Here is a 13,783-nt window from a genome sequence, read left to right on the forward strand (position 1 = left end):
ATAAGCTAAATGCCTAGGGCCTAGCGCATCATGCTGACTTAGGTTTGTGTAAGTACAGTCTATAGTATTCTTACAAGGAAATTACCTGATGATGAATTTCCCAGAACACATCCCTATCATCAACCAATGCATGTTTAATATATATTGCATCTCACATTAAGAACATCACAAAATGCATGCATACTAATATAAATTGTACCTATCAAGATTTTAAAAACTTATAAGGTATCTAAATGAGGACTGACTTATTTTTCTCTTGGTAGAGAGCTCATCTTTAAAAAAAAAAACAAAAAAAAAACCATGAATTTGGAAAGTGACTTGACATCCAAGGAGGACTGTGAGCTCTCTGAGGATGTGGGGCCCTGCAGGAGCAGGGTGGAAGCTCTTTCCTGCAGCACTTCTTGTCATGTAACTGAGTCTTGTCATATTCTCCCCCCCCCCATCACCCCCTGCAGTGGAATGGAGCAAGTCTAAAGACTTTTCCCCTTTGGCTGGGGAGATCCTCATGGACAACCTGCAGACCCTGAGGTGCACAATCACAGGCCTCACCACGGTAAGTGTCCTCCTGATGGAGTTGTCCTCCCCTGCCTTCTGCACAGGGGTGCTGGTAGCAAATGCTACTCTCTCGAGGGCAACAGCCAACACCCGGTCCTCTGGCAACAACTGCCATTCGTTAAGCGTGATATGTCTGGTATCCATAATCTGAGTCTCACAAAAGGCTAGGCAGACAGCATGAACCACTTTGTAAGCTGCCATGTTCTCAGAGATCAGAAAGGGGCTGGCCTCGTGTGAGCCTTGAAAGCCTCTGCCTTCTGGATCACAGTCTAATCTGCAGGGGATCAAAGGCTCTGAGAGATCCAATTTTGACTCCCAGTCTGATGGTAAAAATAACAGCCTCATCTAGCCCTCACCCCCACCGCCTCATTGAGATCAGTCATCAATTGGAGTCACACAATTTCCTGAGAGATATCCTTGTCCCCTGATTAAAAAGGAAAAAAAAAAAAACAAAAACAAAAAAAAAACCCTGGCCTAAATCTGCTACTACAGAAAAGAAACTATGTAAGGCAATCTCTACGTAACATAAACTAGCTTTAACTGTGAATGAAAAGCTAGAGCTAGCCATGTTTATTTGTTTACCAATCTAAACTCAAATATTAATTGTTTATTTTGAACCACAAATAAGCATCCAAAAATGCAAAAAAATAAAAACACCTAGCAAATCTGCTCAGACTGAGGAAACTAAATTACCTCAAACAATTACAATTCAGAAGATAAAAAAAAAATATATCATTTTAAATCAAGATCTTTTAAGAGTAACCGAAAACTTTTAAAAATACAATTCAAGTAATTAATACCTTAAGATTTTCATTACGGGAGGAGCAGAGAGATATTTCTGTTATTTTCTTAGGGGTTAGCCAATTAAAACAGTTATCTGCAGCGTATAATCCTGAAACCCAGCATTAAAAAGCTGCCATCAACCAACGGCATCCAGTTTTATTCTAAGAGAATTCTTGGTGGTTTGGTCACCACCAAGAATCCTGACTTTTAGTCCTAATCGCATGTCGACACCAGAGGCCAGAACTGTGGATTACCAGAGCAAACAAAGCCCCCGAGTGGGTGGCCCCCAGAGATGCTATCAGCAGAAGGCTGGCCCCCACACCCTGGCTCGCGTGGTGGAAGGAGGCCAGGAGGAATCCCCAGGGAATTTTCCATTGCTTAAAAGAAAGAGTGATATCGTGATAAAAATGGAAAACTCTCCACAGAGAGGTTCTCTGACATCTAAACTAGCTTCTCTAGGGATGAGGTTTTTTTCCACTGCGCCATCCAGTAATAGCGATGCAGACATTATCCTGAGCATATAAATGCCTAGAAGTGAATTTAGAGATCTAGGCCATCCCTATAACCTTGAGTGCATAAAACCCAATTTTCAATGCTAGAAAAAAAGTGTTAACTTCGTCATATGGTAAGGTAATATCATTGAAATCCTAGCAAAATCTCCACAGAGATTTTTCTAAATGCAAATGCCATTTTACACTTACAGTAAGCAATCACTCACCCAATATTGGCTTTTCTAACACCCCTTTGGTTTCACAGAAAAAAAAAATAAAAGAAGAAAAAAAAACAGAAGAAAAGAAACCTCAAAGCAAACATTACATACAAAACATTTTAAAGGATTATCTGTAAGCAAAAAATCAACTCCTTAATTCTTAATGCCATAAAAAGATGTTAAAGAATATAGGCCATTCTTTTAATAGTGGCTTTGAAATGAAGTCACATCAGAAAGCTGATTTTTTTCATGCTTGAACAGCTGAGTGAAGGATGTTCATAGAAGCATTATTGGTTGTGGCACAAAATGGAAAGAGTCCCAGAATCCACCTGTGAAGGACTGGCTGAAAAAAAATGGAGGCACCTGCTCATAGTGAAGTACTATGCAGGCACTAATAGAATGAGGTCTGTGTTCACACGCTAGTCTGCCAAGATTGTTACTGTGGCTTGTTCATTTTCTACAGCAACTTGACCACCTGAAGCTGGTTGCCTCTAGGGAGGGGAAAAAGTGGGGAAAAGGTGAGGGTGGGAGCTTGCTGTTGTTGGTAAACCTAGCAGAACCTTGTGGGTTGTAGAATATGTGGTTTTATGGCGCGCACGCGGGGGGGGGGGGGGGGGGGGGGGGGGGGAGTCTGTCTGTCTGTCTGTTGGGCTTTTTTGGTTTTTCTATTTTTGTTTATTTTATTTTTTATTATGGCCTTCTTTGTTTGCCTGTTGGTTTTTTTTAAAGAGAGAAAACAAAAGAGCATGTTGAGTAGGTGGCAAGGTGGGAAGGATCTGGGAGGAGCTCAGCGAGGGGAAACTGTGATCAGAATATATTATTGAAAAAGTTGATTTTATACAAACAAATATATATGTATGTATAAAATCAATTTTTGTATGTGTAAGTTTGTATATATAATAGGTGGATAGGTAGGTATGCATACAGAAAGATGAAGTGACCTATAATTTAGGGGCATAGGGAGTCAGAAAAGAAAAAAACTACGATATTCCAATTCTGAAATCAAGAAAGTAAGAGACTCCTTCATATGTGAACATAATGAATTCTAACACCTGATGCAGTTTCCTATTTCAATTCTTTGCAGGGCCAACAGTATTTTGTTCAAGTCTCAGCTTACAACATGAAAGGATGGGGACCAGCTCAGACCACAACGCCGGCATGTGCCTCTCCCTCTAGTAGGTGGTAGCTACTTCCAGGATGGCAACATGCTCAACTGCTCCATCCCTAAGGTGTCCCTGCCAGCTTCCCTTCCCTCATCAGCTTCTCACAGCAGCAGCTGGGCTATAGAATGACGATCGCTCTGCAGAAATGCTCACAGGAAGGCAACTCAGGGTAGAGAAGAAGGCATCTGAAATCACAAGTTTCCTGAGAGTGGTGTCTTTTAGTTGTAGCCTTCAAAGGTTACCGAAACTCTCAGCCTCAATTCAGCATCTGTAGAATGGGTCTAAATCATTCATGTCACAGGACTTTTCAGGGATGGAGAGGACACCATGAGGGTGGCCAGCGCAGAGTATGCAATCCATCTTAGCCCTTTTTTCCTTTCCTCGCTACAGTGGACACATCACATTGATCTCCTATGAGAATGAAATCAAACCCCTTTGATTTACCTGACATTCTGCCAAGAGAAAAGCTTTTTATTAACAGTCACTGCCCAACCAACACAACATCTAAACTTTTTAGTAGTGGCTGAGAAACCCAGCAAAGATGTCTTGCAATCATTTAACGATTAATAATGTATGCCTGGGTATGTTTGTTATAACTTCTTGTTAACCAGAAAATTTAATTAACCAGAACAAACAACTCCAGACATGCAAGAGAGTAGGCTATTCTTTACAATGAGCCCAGGGCTCTGGGCTCTATTTTCATCTTTTTAAAAAGTCATTCATGTTATAGTTAAGAGTACTGTCATATGCTTCTTGTGAGAGTGAGAACTGCTTAATCATTTCTGGAACTCAACTTGGATCTTATTCAAATGCCTTATGGATAACCATTTCCTTTACCTCAATTTACATCTTGGGAGCTAGTTTAAGGAAACAGATGCAGATAAACAATTATGCACAAAATGTGCACTGCAGCAGTAATAGTAGCTAAATATCATGTGTAGCAAAGAAAACAAATACCCAATATTTGTCTAATGGTAAAGTGTGGTTATATTCACTGTCTATATTAAAGAGCCAAATATGATCAATCACTTAAAAATATGTGTTTAAAAAGCCCATTGTGTAGAAATGTACAAAAAAAATCCTACAGTACAGTTTTTATATAAAATAATAATAGAAAATGTAGGGAGTCCATTCATTTCACCATTAGTTCACCTATAATAACTAGGGGTGTGACTAGATCATTATCAAAATTTAACATGGGCTGTAGAGGTGGCTGGCTTGGTAAAGTGCTAACCACACAAGTAAGAGGACCTGAGTTTGATCCCCAAAACCCACAATAAAAAAGCCAGGGTGTGGTGGTACGCACTTGTAATCACAATGCTGGGGACGGGACAGAAACAGAAGGAGCTTCAGACTGCCTAGAAAATTCCAGGCTCAGTGAGAGACCCTGTCTTTAAAACCAAGATGGATAGCAACTAAGGAAACCACCCAAGTTTCATCTCTGGCCTCCACATGCACATATACATATGTGTACATACACACACACACACAGGTACACACACGTTTAACAGTAGACACCTAGGTTATGAGTTTGTGCTTTCTCGTTTATGTGTTTCTAGTTTTCAAACGATTTAACAACCTTTCACCCAAGACCACCCATGAATCAGGTGATACTTGGGGTTTTCCGTGCGGTGTCTCTCCTTACCCTCACAGCAGTCCTTTGTCTTCCCTATTGCCTTGTGGGTCAGCATCACTGTCATTATCATCTATAGCATCATCACCATCAGACACAGCCTTTGTAAGACTCATTCCATTCAGGGCATTAACCTAAGAACTTGACACACTCGGCTTGATCTCTTTGACTGACCAGGGGAGCTATTAACATAAGAGGCATATTTACAGAGTCCAGTCTTTGAACTGGAATTCAGGTAGAGCCCTTTTTGGAGGCCACATCACTGGTACACAGCTGAACCATGATTCAAACCTGAATGCTCAAGATCCTTCCATGTCTCCTGTTGTAACTAGAGCCCTACTATCAGTCAGAGAAGCAGGCTGAAGGCCAGTCAACCATGCCTACCTCCTCTAGTAGAATCCGTAGGTATGCAGGGTCTCACCTGGCCTCGGACCACCAATGCCAGTGCTCTCCAAGGCCCCTGACTCCCCTCTGCATTTGATGGTTTCATCATTAGTTTGGTTTGGATATTTCCATTGCTGAAGATTTATCAGAAACTTGTGCTGGGAATTGCAAGATTAAGACACTAAGGGATGGATCCTAATGGCAATAGCAGGGGATGTGTATTATTAGAGACAGAGCACTAGAAAATACACACACACACACACACACACACACACACACACACACACACACACAGAAAAGCCTAGTCTCAGTTAAGCTGGAAGCACAGGCAGGAACTGATTCCAAAGGTACACTTCACACAAATTCTGATCTGCATACAACACATTGACCTCTAAAGCTCAGATGTTTGGGCTCTATAAGCTGTACATTCTCTTCATACATTCCTCTCTAACAAGCTCATGCGTAGACCTCTCTCCAGAAAGACAAGAATGGTTGTTTGGGGCTTAGGGGAGTCTTTTATTTATTGGTAATTAGCATAGTGAAATAGCAATGCTTTCTAAAACAGTGTGTTTGATAGCAAGGGTAGCTGGCAAAGAGTCGAAGACCTAGCATATGGTTAGAGTTGCTGCAGACATGCCATATCACTTGGAAAGAACAATATAAAAACACTCTCATTCTATTTATAAACAGAGTATGACATTGTGATGTAACATGTATCAGTATTCAGATATTTACTAGAGGACAATGTACTCTAACATGACAGAGTAATTGGAAATTGGTAATAGTTCCAGTAAGCTATAAAACTTTTTTTTATATTTTTACAAAAGGCCTTAATGTGTGTTTTTATAGACTTATGTTATATGGTATGGTACATAATAAGAGAAAAGCGCCCAGACAGGCTTGTGCTGAGTTACGATCAGGAAAACCCTGATACGGCCAGTGAATGTAAGCCCTGCATTGTGTTGCAATTGAAGTGTCTCATTACCAGAACAGTGAGCTGTATTATGTGCCACAATCTGCTTTTTCCTACCATGTGAAGTTTACTCCTGTCAGGGTCCTGATTTCTTAATATATTTTCAATTTTCTCCCTCATCCCTGCAGTCTCCTATTTTATGTAAGTCATCAGAACTTTCCAAACATCTATGAGAAATAACTCATTCTTTCCAAAATGGTTGGCATTGTTCAGTGCTCGCTGGGGCTGCAATTGAGCATTAGCAATTTTTGTATGTATCGTAAAGTCATCAGATCCAGCTCAACTCCAATGTAAAAGGGCTAAGCTGAGAAGCTGAAACCCATTCCAGCACCCCCTCCCGGTACTGTTGACAGCATTAAGACTCATTAGAACACATTAGCATGTTCAGGTCCGTGTACTAACTCAGCCACCCAGGAGCAGGACTCAAGCACAGGCTCCTGCTCATCCTCACTGTACCGTCGGCACTTGAGAGGCATCCCTCCAACTAAAGGAACAGTGACCCATGCACATCCATGATTGGCGATGTTTTTCTGTGTCCAGATGCAAGCAGGGCTGTACTGTAAAGGCCTCTGCAGTTATTTCCCTAAACTTCAAATGTCCCAGCCTTCCTGAACACCATCATGCTTAGATTCCCAGTGCCTTGCCAGCAGCATACTGAGCGTTTCCCATGTGCCCAGGATGCTACTTGGCTGGCTCATACTTTCTTTTCAATCTCATCCTACCAAAGAGATTAAAAACTAACTTTGCAATGGGAGACAAATGGGGCAAAGAGAGGTTTAGTCATGGCTCTTGCCCACAAGGAACAGAAGGCACCTGTGCCAATCTTCTGTCTCCAGAGTTGACCACAACTAAGCCCCAAGACAAACTCCAACTAAGATCTAACTCTCATGCCCGAAAGAAAAAATAAACATGTGCAGTATAATGAAAGGAGCATGAACGCTATGTACAAGGTCACCAGGCCGTCATGTCAGCGCTGGCTGGGCCTCCAAGCTGAGCGAGGCAGGTCTGGAATGGGGAAGGGATGTCTCAGCTTCATCTTCCTCAAGGTAAAATGAACTACACATAAGAGAGAATAGGAAGGAAGAGGGGCTTGAAAAACTATGAGGCCCCCTTTTTTCTAGATAATCATCAGATGGGATAAAAAAAATAGTGTTTCCATACTGAATTGCCTTCAAGTCTTATTTACAGAATGCCTGTCATGGGACAGGCATTGTGCCAGATCCCTAATATACTTCTCATTTCATCCTCATAAACCTTTCACAAGACAGGACACCATCCTCATTTTTCAAATTAGGGAGTGAAGGGCCTGTCGATATAAAGGACTTCCCTGCAGTGAACTGGGAACAGGAGGAGCCGATGCTTACATTGGAGTTTTAGTGCATCCGAAACCTAACTTTACATTACCCTACCTGATCCAACTCGTACCATCTCTGGGCTTAACTGACCCCCAATGATGTCTCTCCAAAATGCATACATCCCTGGATTTCAGATGGACCACTGTGAGATGACTGGCCCTCTCTGCTGTGAAGGACTTGAGTGTCTGAACAACGACAATGCTGTACTTTTAAAACAATTCTGTCAGGAACTGACAGGCTTCTCTGAGGTTGAGTGACTAGCCTTCATGGAGATGTACTTGAAGTTGTTGTTTTTGAGACATTCAGAAATCAAAAGTAGAGGAGGGTGAAGAGGAGCGGAGACGGACAATGAAGTGAACTGACCGGCTGGGGGGAAATCTAGAGCTGGAGACAGCAGAGTTGCAATCTTGACATTAGTCCCATATGAGTTATTACTCTTGATATCATTATAGCCAAATGGAATGAAAATAGAAGGGGGAGAAAATCTCAGCGGGGACTGCAATTTAAATTTGCCATGTAAGCTAATACTGTATATTTAGAGACTGAGCAGACAGGGTGGTTGGTGGCTCGGAGTATGTGCAGGGGCCGCTGTGCCAGCTCACCAAAGCAGACATTCATTAGAGCAAAATGTAGATTTCCATTTCTTGGCATCTGACATGGGCTCTTTCCTTGGAAAGAAATGTCAATTTGGCCAAAAGTGTGAAACCTACAATAAAAGCATTGGGACTGTGGATTTCATCTAGTCTGCACATTCCCACCCGTCTTTCCTACTGTGAAAATCCTGTTGAAACTCGGGGTGCTGAGTGAAGAGGTTACAGGGGCACCGATAGGACAGGGGATGCTGAGCAGGGGAGGGAGGGCTAGGCGAGGAGATATTGGACTTCCAAATTTCCTATTTCTTTTGGCTCTCAAGCACCATTTTCTCTTGCCCCCAAACTGCCCAACACAGAGAAGCCAACCACAATTACTGTTTTGCATAGAGCTCTGAACAATGGCAGCTCCCAAACGGTCGTCGGCATCGCCTGCCAGGTCTGCGTGTGCTGGGTGCTCATCCACGGAGCCTGTGGGTAGGGAACACAAAACCCCAGCACCTCAGGCAAGGCAGGGCCGAGGCCGCCTCTGCTTTACCGTTTCCCTCTGTTTGTTTCTTTTGTTCAATAGACTGGAAAGACTATGACGACAGAGAGCCCAGACACAAGGGACAGAGCGAAGTTCTGGAGAGCCTGCTGCAGCAGGTCCGAGCCCTTCCTCAGCATTACAGCTGCCGGGGTAAGGATAAAATCTGTGCTGGGCCATCGGCTGAGGTCTCAGTGGCGCCGGTAATTTTAGCAGTTTCCTAGCTGGGTCATACCTTCTCATTCATCAGGGAAAAAGAGATATTAATATTTGTACATCTGGAATCACTTTACAGCACTATCTTGCTTTAACCCTTCCACGGGGCCTTCCCTCTCCTTTCCTCCCCTTCCTCTCTCCTCCTCTCCACGCAGAAAGTTTGAAAATAGGCGCGAGGAAAAAACAGCCTCCGCTACTGTTCTGCTCTCTCTGAGCTGGCCCTTCACAGGACACGTCCGTGGGCCTTGAGACAAGCTTCTTCAGCATTTCACCCCGAGCATCGTGGAGGGCGCTCCAGCAAGGACAACACAACAAGCCTTCACTTCTATTGATAAAATAGCTTACAATGCTTTTTCACATCCACCATGCCAACTTCATCCTCGCTCTGGCCATTGCAAGGGAGGCTAAGTCGATTTGCCCAAGGTCATAACGACAAGCTATGGCCTGGGACTTGTGGTGCCAAGTCCAGTCTTCCTGTTGTGCCTCGTGTTTGTCCTGCTGAACTTTAATCCCGCCTTCAACTGTAGTCTTCCTCCATTCCACTGTTGGGGCAGGAGGAGAGCTCACCTCCTCTCGATTTTAGCCCCACTTCACCCAGAGACTCCGAGATGCTTTTAAAAGCTTCTCTGTTACTTGGGCTGCTCAGATGGGCCAGGGTCAGGTTTCTGATCTGTGTAATGATTCGTGGAAGAGGCACTTAGTTTTATTTGGAGAATTTAAAGCCTCCATAAAGTTTTCATTTTCCATGCTCCCATCAGATCTCTGACTACTCTGTGCTCTAGATTCAGGGCACTGCTGAGCCAGCTGGGTAAAAAAAACCCATGGCTCAAACTAAGATGCTGTTCTTGCTGTTTAGATGAGGCATAAATCATACTTAGCATTAGCACAAAGTTTCCCAATTACTGTATAGCTCTGACAACAGGGCCCTTCAGAAACGTTGGCTCTAGCTGGAGATGAGGGCAAGTGTTTGCAAGAAAATGGTGTTTTTCTAATGAGTGGCTCATTAGGAGATGTAAATATGTACGAGAGCAGCTGGAGAAGGAAACCTAAGTGGGATTTTCATTCCTGGATCTCTAGGAAGACTTGACACCACCACCACCACCACCACCACCACCACCAAAAAAAAAAGGAGACCTGCAACATTCTATATGACCAAAGTCCGCTCAGTCCTGGGTTCCTGGGGCTCATTTCATCAAGTGTGGTGTTACCTGAGTTCCTCTCTTTTCTGCCTCTGACTCCTGTAAGAAAGCAAAGATGATCCAGTGACTGGACAGGTGCTCTTTGTAACCCATAGCCACTTTGTGTTTGGTATTCTGAGGACAGAAACTGAAACTGCCCACGACCAGGAGGGGTTTTTTATTTGTATGTTACTAAGGACTCAGATACTCTCCCTATTACTATGTGATTACTATCCAGTAACCAAGAGATGATTTCCTGGGTAGCTCAATTATTTCTATAGTTTCCACTCAACTCTTGACATGCATGCCCGTGCCCCTTTCCAAACCATAGCTGTACACATAATATTAGGAATGATGTAACTAAGGAATAAAGTAGACATTCACCAAAAGGGACATTTTAAAATTGGGTAAAGTAAATCCTGGGCACTGAAAATAATACAACGTAAGAGATGCAGCAGTCTTGTGAGAGACTCAGCTCAAGAGCTCAGGTCAGATAAGGTTAGGAGACACTGAACTCTTCATTCCTCTCATGGAAATGCAAAATAGACACCAGGGTATTAAAGACTCCAGTAAAGAACCTAGAAAACATGGTTAAACAACATTGCCCAGACTCTTCAGCCATATGAAGCCTTTGCCATAGAATCGGGATTCTATGTCGTAAACTTTGGAAAAGACTGACCTATGACCAGTCAAGATAAAATAAATTAGCTCCCAGAAAAAAAGAACACTTCTCAGACATGTCAACACAACTCTGTTTCAAAGGCTAGCAGAGGCTGTGTAAAGATTGCTCACAGAGACTCTGAAGCTGTTGTTTTGAATATTCACTACATTGAGATACTGTGGTTTATTGGGGACATAAACCTTTATAAACTTTGCAATTTAGAAAAAAGAAATAATTACCCCGAGTCCTAGTTCTACCATTTAGAGCTTTGGAAGGAGCATTTAACCTAGCCCTGATCACAGCTTCTTTATTAGAAAACCAGGCTGTCGAACTTGCAGTGTTGGTTGGTATGAGGAGGAAATGGGGCCACAGACTCAACACACCCAGCACAGTGGAAGCCCCTCACAAACTCTAGCTTCTTTTCCTTCGGTGTTCTTGTGAATGAAGACTGACGCCACTCTCCCCCCACAGTGCTTGGGGGACACATCTTACATGAGTGGTGACCCCACTGTGCTGAGTGGGATCCGCACCAATACACAGCAGACTCCAATGCAGAAGCAATAGACAAGCTTCTCTACTCCGCAAACCCTGTCCGACCAGTCCCAAAGTCTCCCAAGTCCTTTCTGCATGGAGGTTTATGTCTTAATTGTGGGTCTTCATTTCTTCCACCACCACTACCCCTTTGCCTCTCTTCTCTCCTACCAGAATTCTTCCTAGTTAGAGGTTGAAGTCTCCTAAACTAGTCCTTTTGATTTCTTTCTCGGCCCTTGTTTTTTGTTTGTTTTTAAGGGAAGGTCTCAACATAAAGGCCTGGTTGATTTGGAACTCACTATGCAGACCAGGCTGGCCTTAAACTTGTGGTAATTCTCCTGCCTCTACCTTCGGTGCTGGGATATCAGCTGTGTGCTGTCACACCTAGCTCAATTCCTCTCATTTTCTTTAATTTTCCTCTCTAGTTTCCATCCTGACATCCCTTTGCTCCAATTTCTCAAAAAAAAAATTATCACTTTCATTTCCTAAGCCTTCTGTTGGATTTTGAAGTTTCAGATAACATTTTTAACTCCCAATGCTCTTTTGTTCTACTACTAAGAAACAAGTAATCCCTGTCTTGTCTCTCAGAATGTTAATGGCAAGCTCTGTTTTGATCCGTTTTGTATTTGGTCAACACTGTCCCCCTTCAGACTCACTCTTTTACCTGGTGTTGGCCTTTGTGCTGCCTGGTGGACACGTCCTTTAACTGCCTAAAGAGCCTTCCTTCGGTGTCTGCTCAAATTTAAAAGGAGAGAGACCAGTGGCCACTGGAGAGTTCTGAGCACATGGACAAGGAGCTTTATTCACGGGCCTCACTGTCAGGTGAACGGGTGCCATGTTTTCCTTGGGAAGTCACCAATGTCATGATCTGTGGGTGTATTCTCCGGTGAAATTCTTAGAGAAATTTCTCCCAAGCTCCTGCCTAGAAAGTACAGCTTTCAGTATGTGTTCTGAGAACATAATGGGTAGATACCATATGGGAAAACTTTTATTTAGGCTTCCCATTTGAATACCTAGTACCATGACCACGGCCATCCCATTTCCTGTTGTCCCTGATGTCTCCCTGTCTCCTCCTCCAGGACTTTGGCTTTTGTTGCTCATTGATTTTTTTTTTCTGTTTGTTTTACTTTCTAGAGAACAAGCCACTAACTTTCATCTAGGGTAGGAAAGGGGTCTTTGTCTAGCTATGCAGTAGAGGAGGAATCCAGAAGTCTGATTTTTAAACAGATTTCGGAAACTCCCAATTTTAGCTGCATATGTGTCCCCTCCCACTACTAGCAGCCAGGGGGGCTGTGGGGTGAACCAGGTTACTTCTCAGTGGTCCACTGGGGGTGTTTAAGCCTCATCTTTCTCAAGCCTGGTAAGTCCATCTGTCTACCTGCTTTCTGCTACCAAATCTCACTTACCGTTGTCTTCTGTCCCGTTGATTTGCCCTTATAGAATCCATTTCCGTCCCTGCCTGTTCTGAATTTAGTAAGGTTTAGACAGAGTGGCAGGCGATGGCTACGCTGACTCCCAGCCTTGAACAGCAGGGCTGTTCTCCAACAGTCAAACTCATGTTCAAATCAGAAACAGAAATTATTTTACCTTTTTCTTCCAGGAGCAACCATTACTAGCGCTAAGTCTGACGTCGATATAAGTGTACATGTCAGCCAATGACTCCTGTGGGATCATAGGCAGAGCCACACTGGGTGGGCCGCAGCATGGGCCATTCCCCCCATCCCCAGGCTTCTCTGTCTAACGGCAGTGTTGGGGCTTCTGTTCTCATCCCTGGGAACAGGCCTGCCAAAGCTCCGTGATGACACCAATCACCTCAGCTTCCCTTTACTACATACAACCGAATAAGTGGCAGCATCGACCATCTTGCCTGAATTCGTGGAGCATTACTTGCAAACACTGTTTACAGACATCTGGGGATTCTACCACAGCTCTCAGGGATAACTCTGGGTTATAAACAGGCGAGGAAACCTGGGCGATATGGTAACACTCACACCTACAGAGACACGCACAGCCGCTTTCCCAAGGTGATTTACTCAGTCTCTCTGGGGACCATCTTTGCTATTTTGGACAATTCATCTGTTTCTCAGTCCCAGTCCCTCGAGCTAAACAATAAAGTTAATAGTGAGACCTATCCCTACATATATTTTATTTTGTTTTTTCCTGTTTAAAATTTTGTTTTTAAATGAAAGAGAATTACATCACTTCCCCCCTCCCTTTACTGCCACTAACTCCTCTCTGCTATCCTTCCTTGAGTTCTTCCCATGTCCCCCTCCTCAAATTGATAACGTCTTTATTAGTTACATATATACATGTATGTGTGTACATATGCGAATGTATGCACAAATGTATATGTAAATATAACCTGCTAAATCCGTTTTGGTTTTGTTGTGTATACAGTTTCAAGGCTGACCACTCTGCATTGGACCATCAATACGGGGATTCATCCCTGGGAGAGGCTAATTCTTCTTCTCCCAGCAGCCAATAGTTTCCTGTAGGTCTTTCTCTAGGGGTGGGACCTCGAGAAAT

General features: G+C 43.3%; 1 protein-coding gene across 1 annotated transcript in view; it reads left to right on the plus strand.

Annotated features, from left to right (window-relative positions):
• The window catches only part of Ankfn1 (ankyrin repeat and fibronectin type III domain containing 1), a 393,623-nt gene that overhangs the window by 315,116 nt on the left and 64,724 nt on the right, over positions 1-13,783 (plus strand). Inside the window, exons 8-10 of the mRNA XM_052757767.1 lie at positions 456-553; positions 3,132-3,222; positions 8,717-8,824. Of these exons, the coding sequence (XP_052613727.1) occupies positions 456-553; positions 3,132-3,222; positions 8,717-8,824 (297 nt within the window). The remainder of the gene's footprint in view (positions 1-455; positions 554-3,131; positions 3,223-8,716; positions 8,825-13,783) is intronic.

The sequence above is a fragment of the Peromyscus californicus genome, unplaced genomic scaffold (assembly GCF_007827085.1).
Source record: "Peromyscus californicus insignis strain IS unplaced genomic scaffold, ASM782708v3 Scaffold_3__1_contigs__length_106647218, whole genome shotgun sequence".
NCBI classification, from domain to species: domain Eukaryota; kingdom Metazoa; phylum Chordata; class Mammalia; order Rodentia; family Cricetidae; genus Peromyscus; species Peromyscus californicus.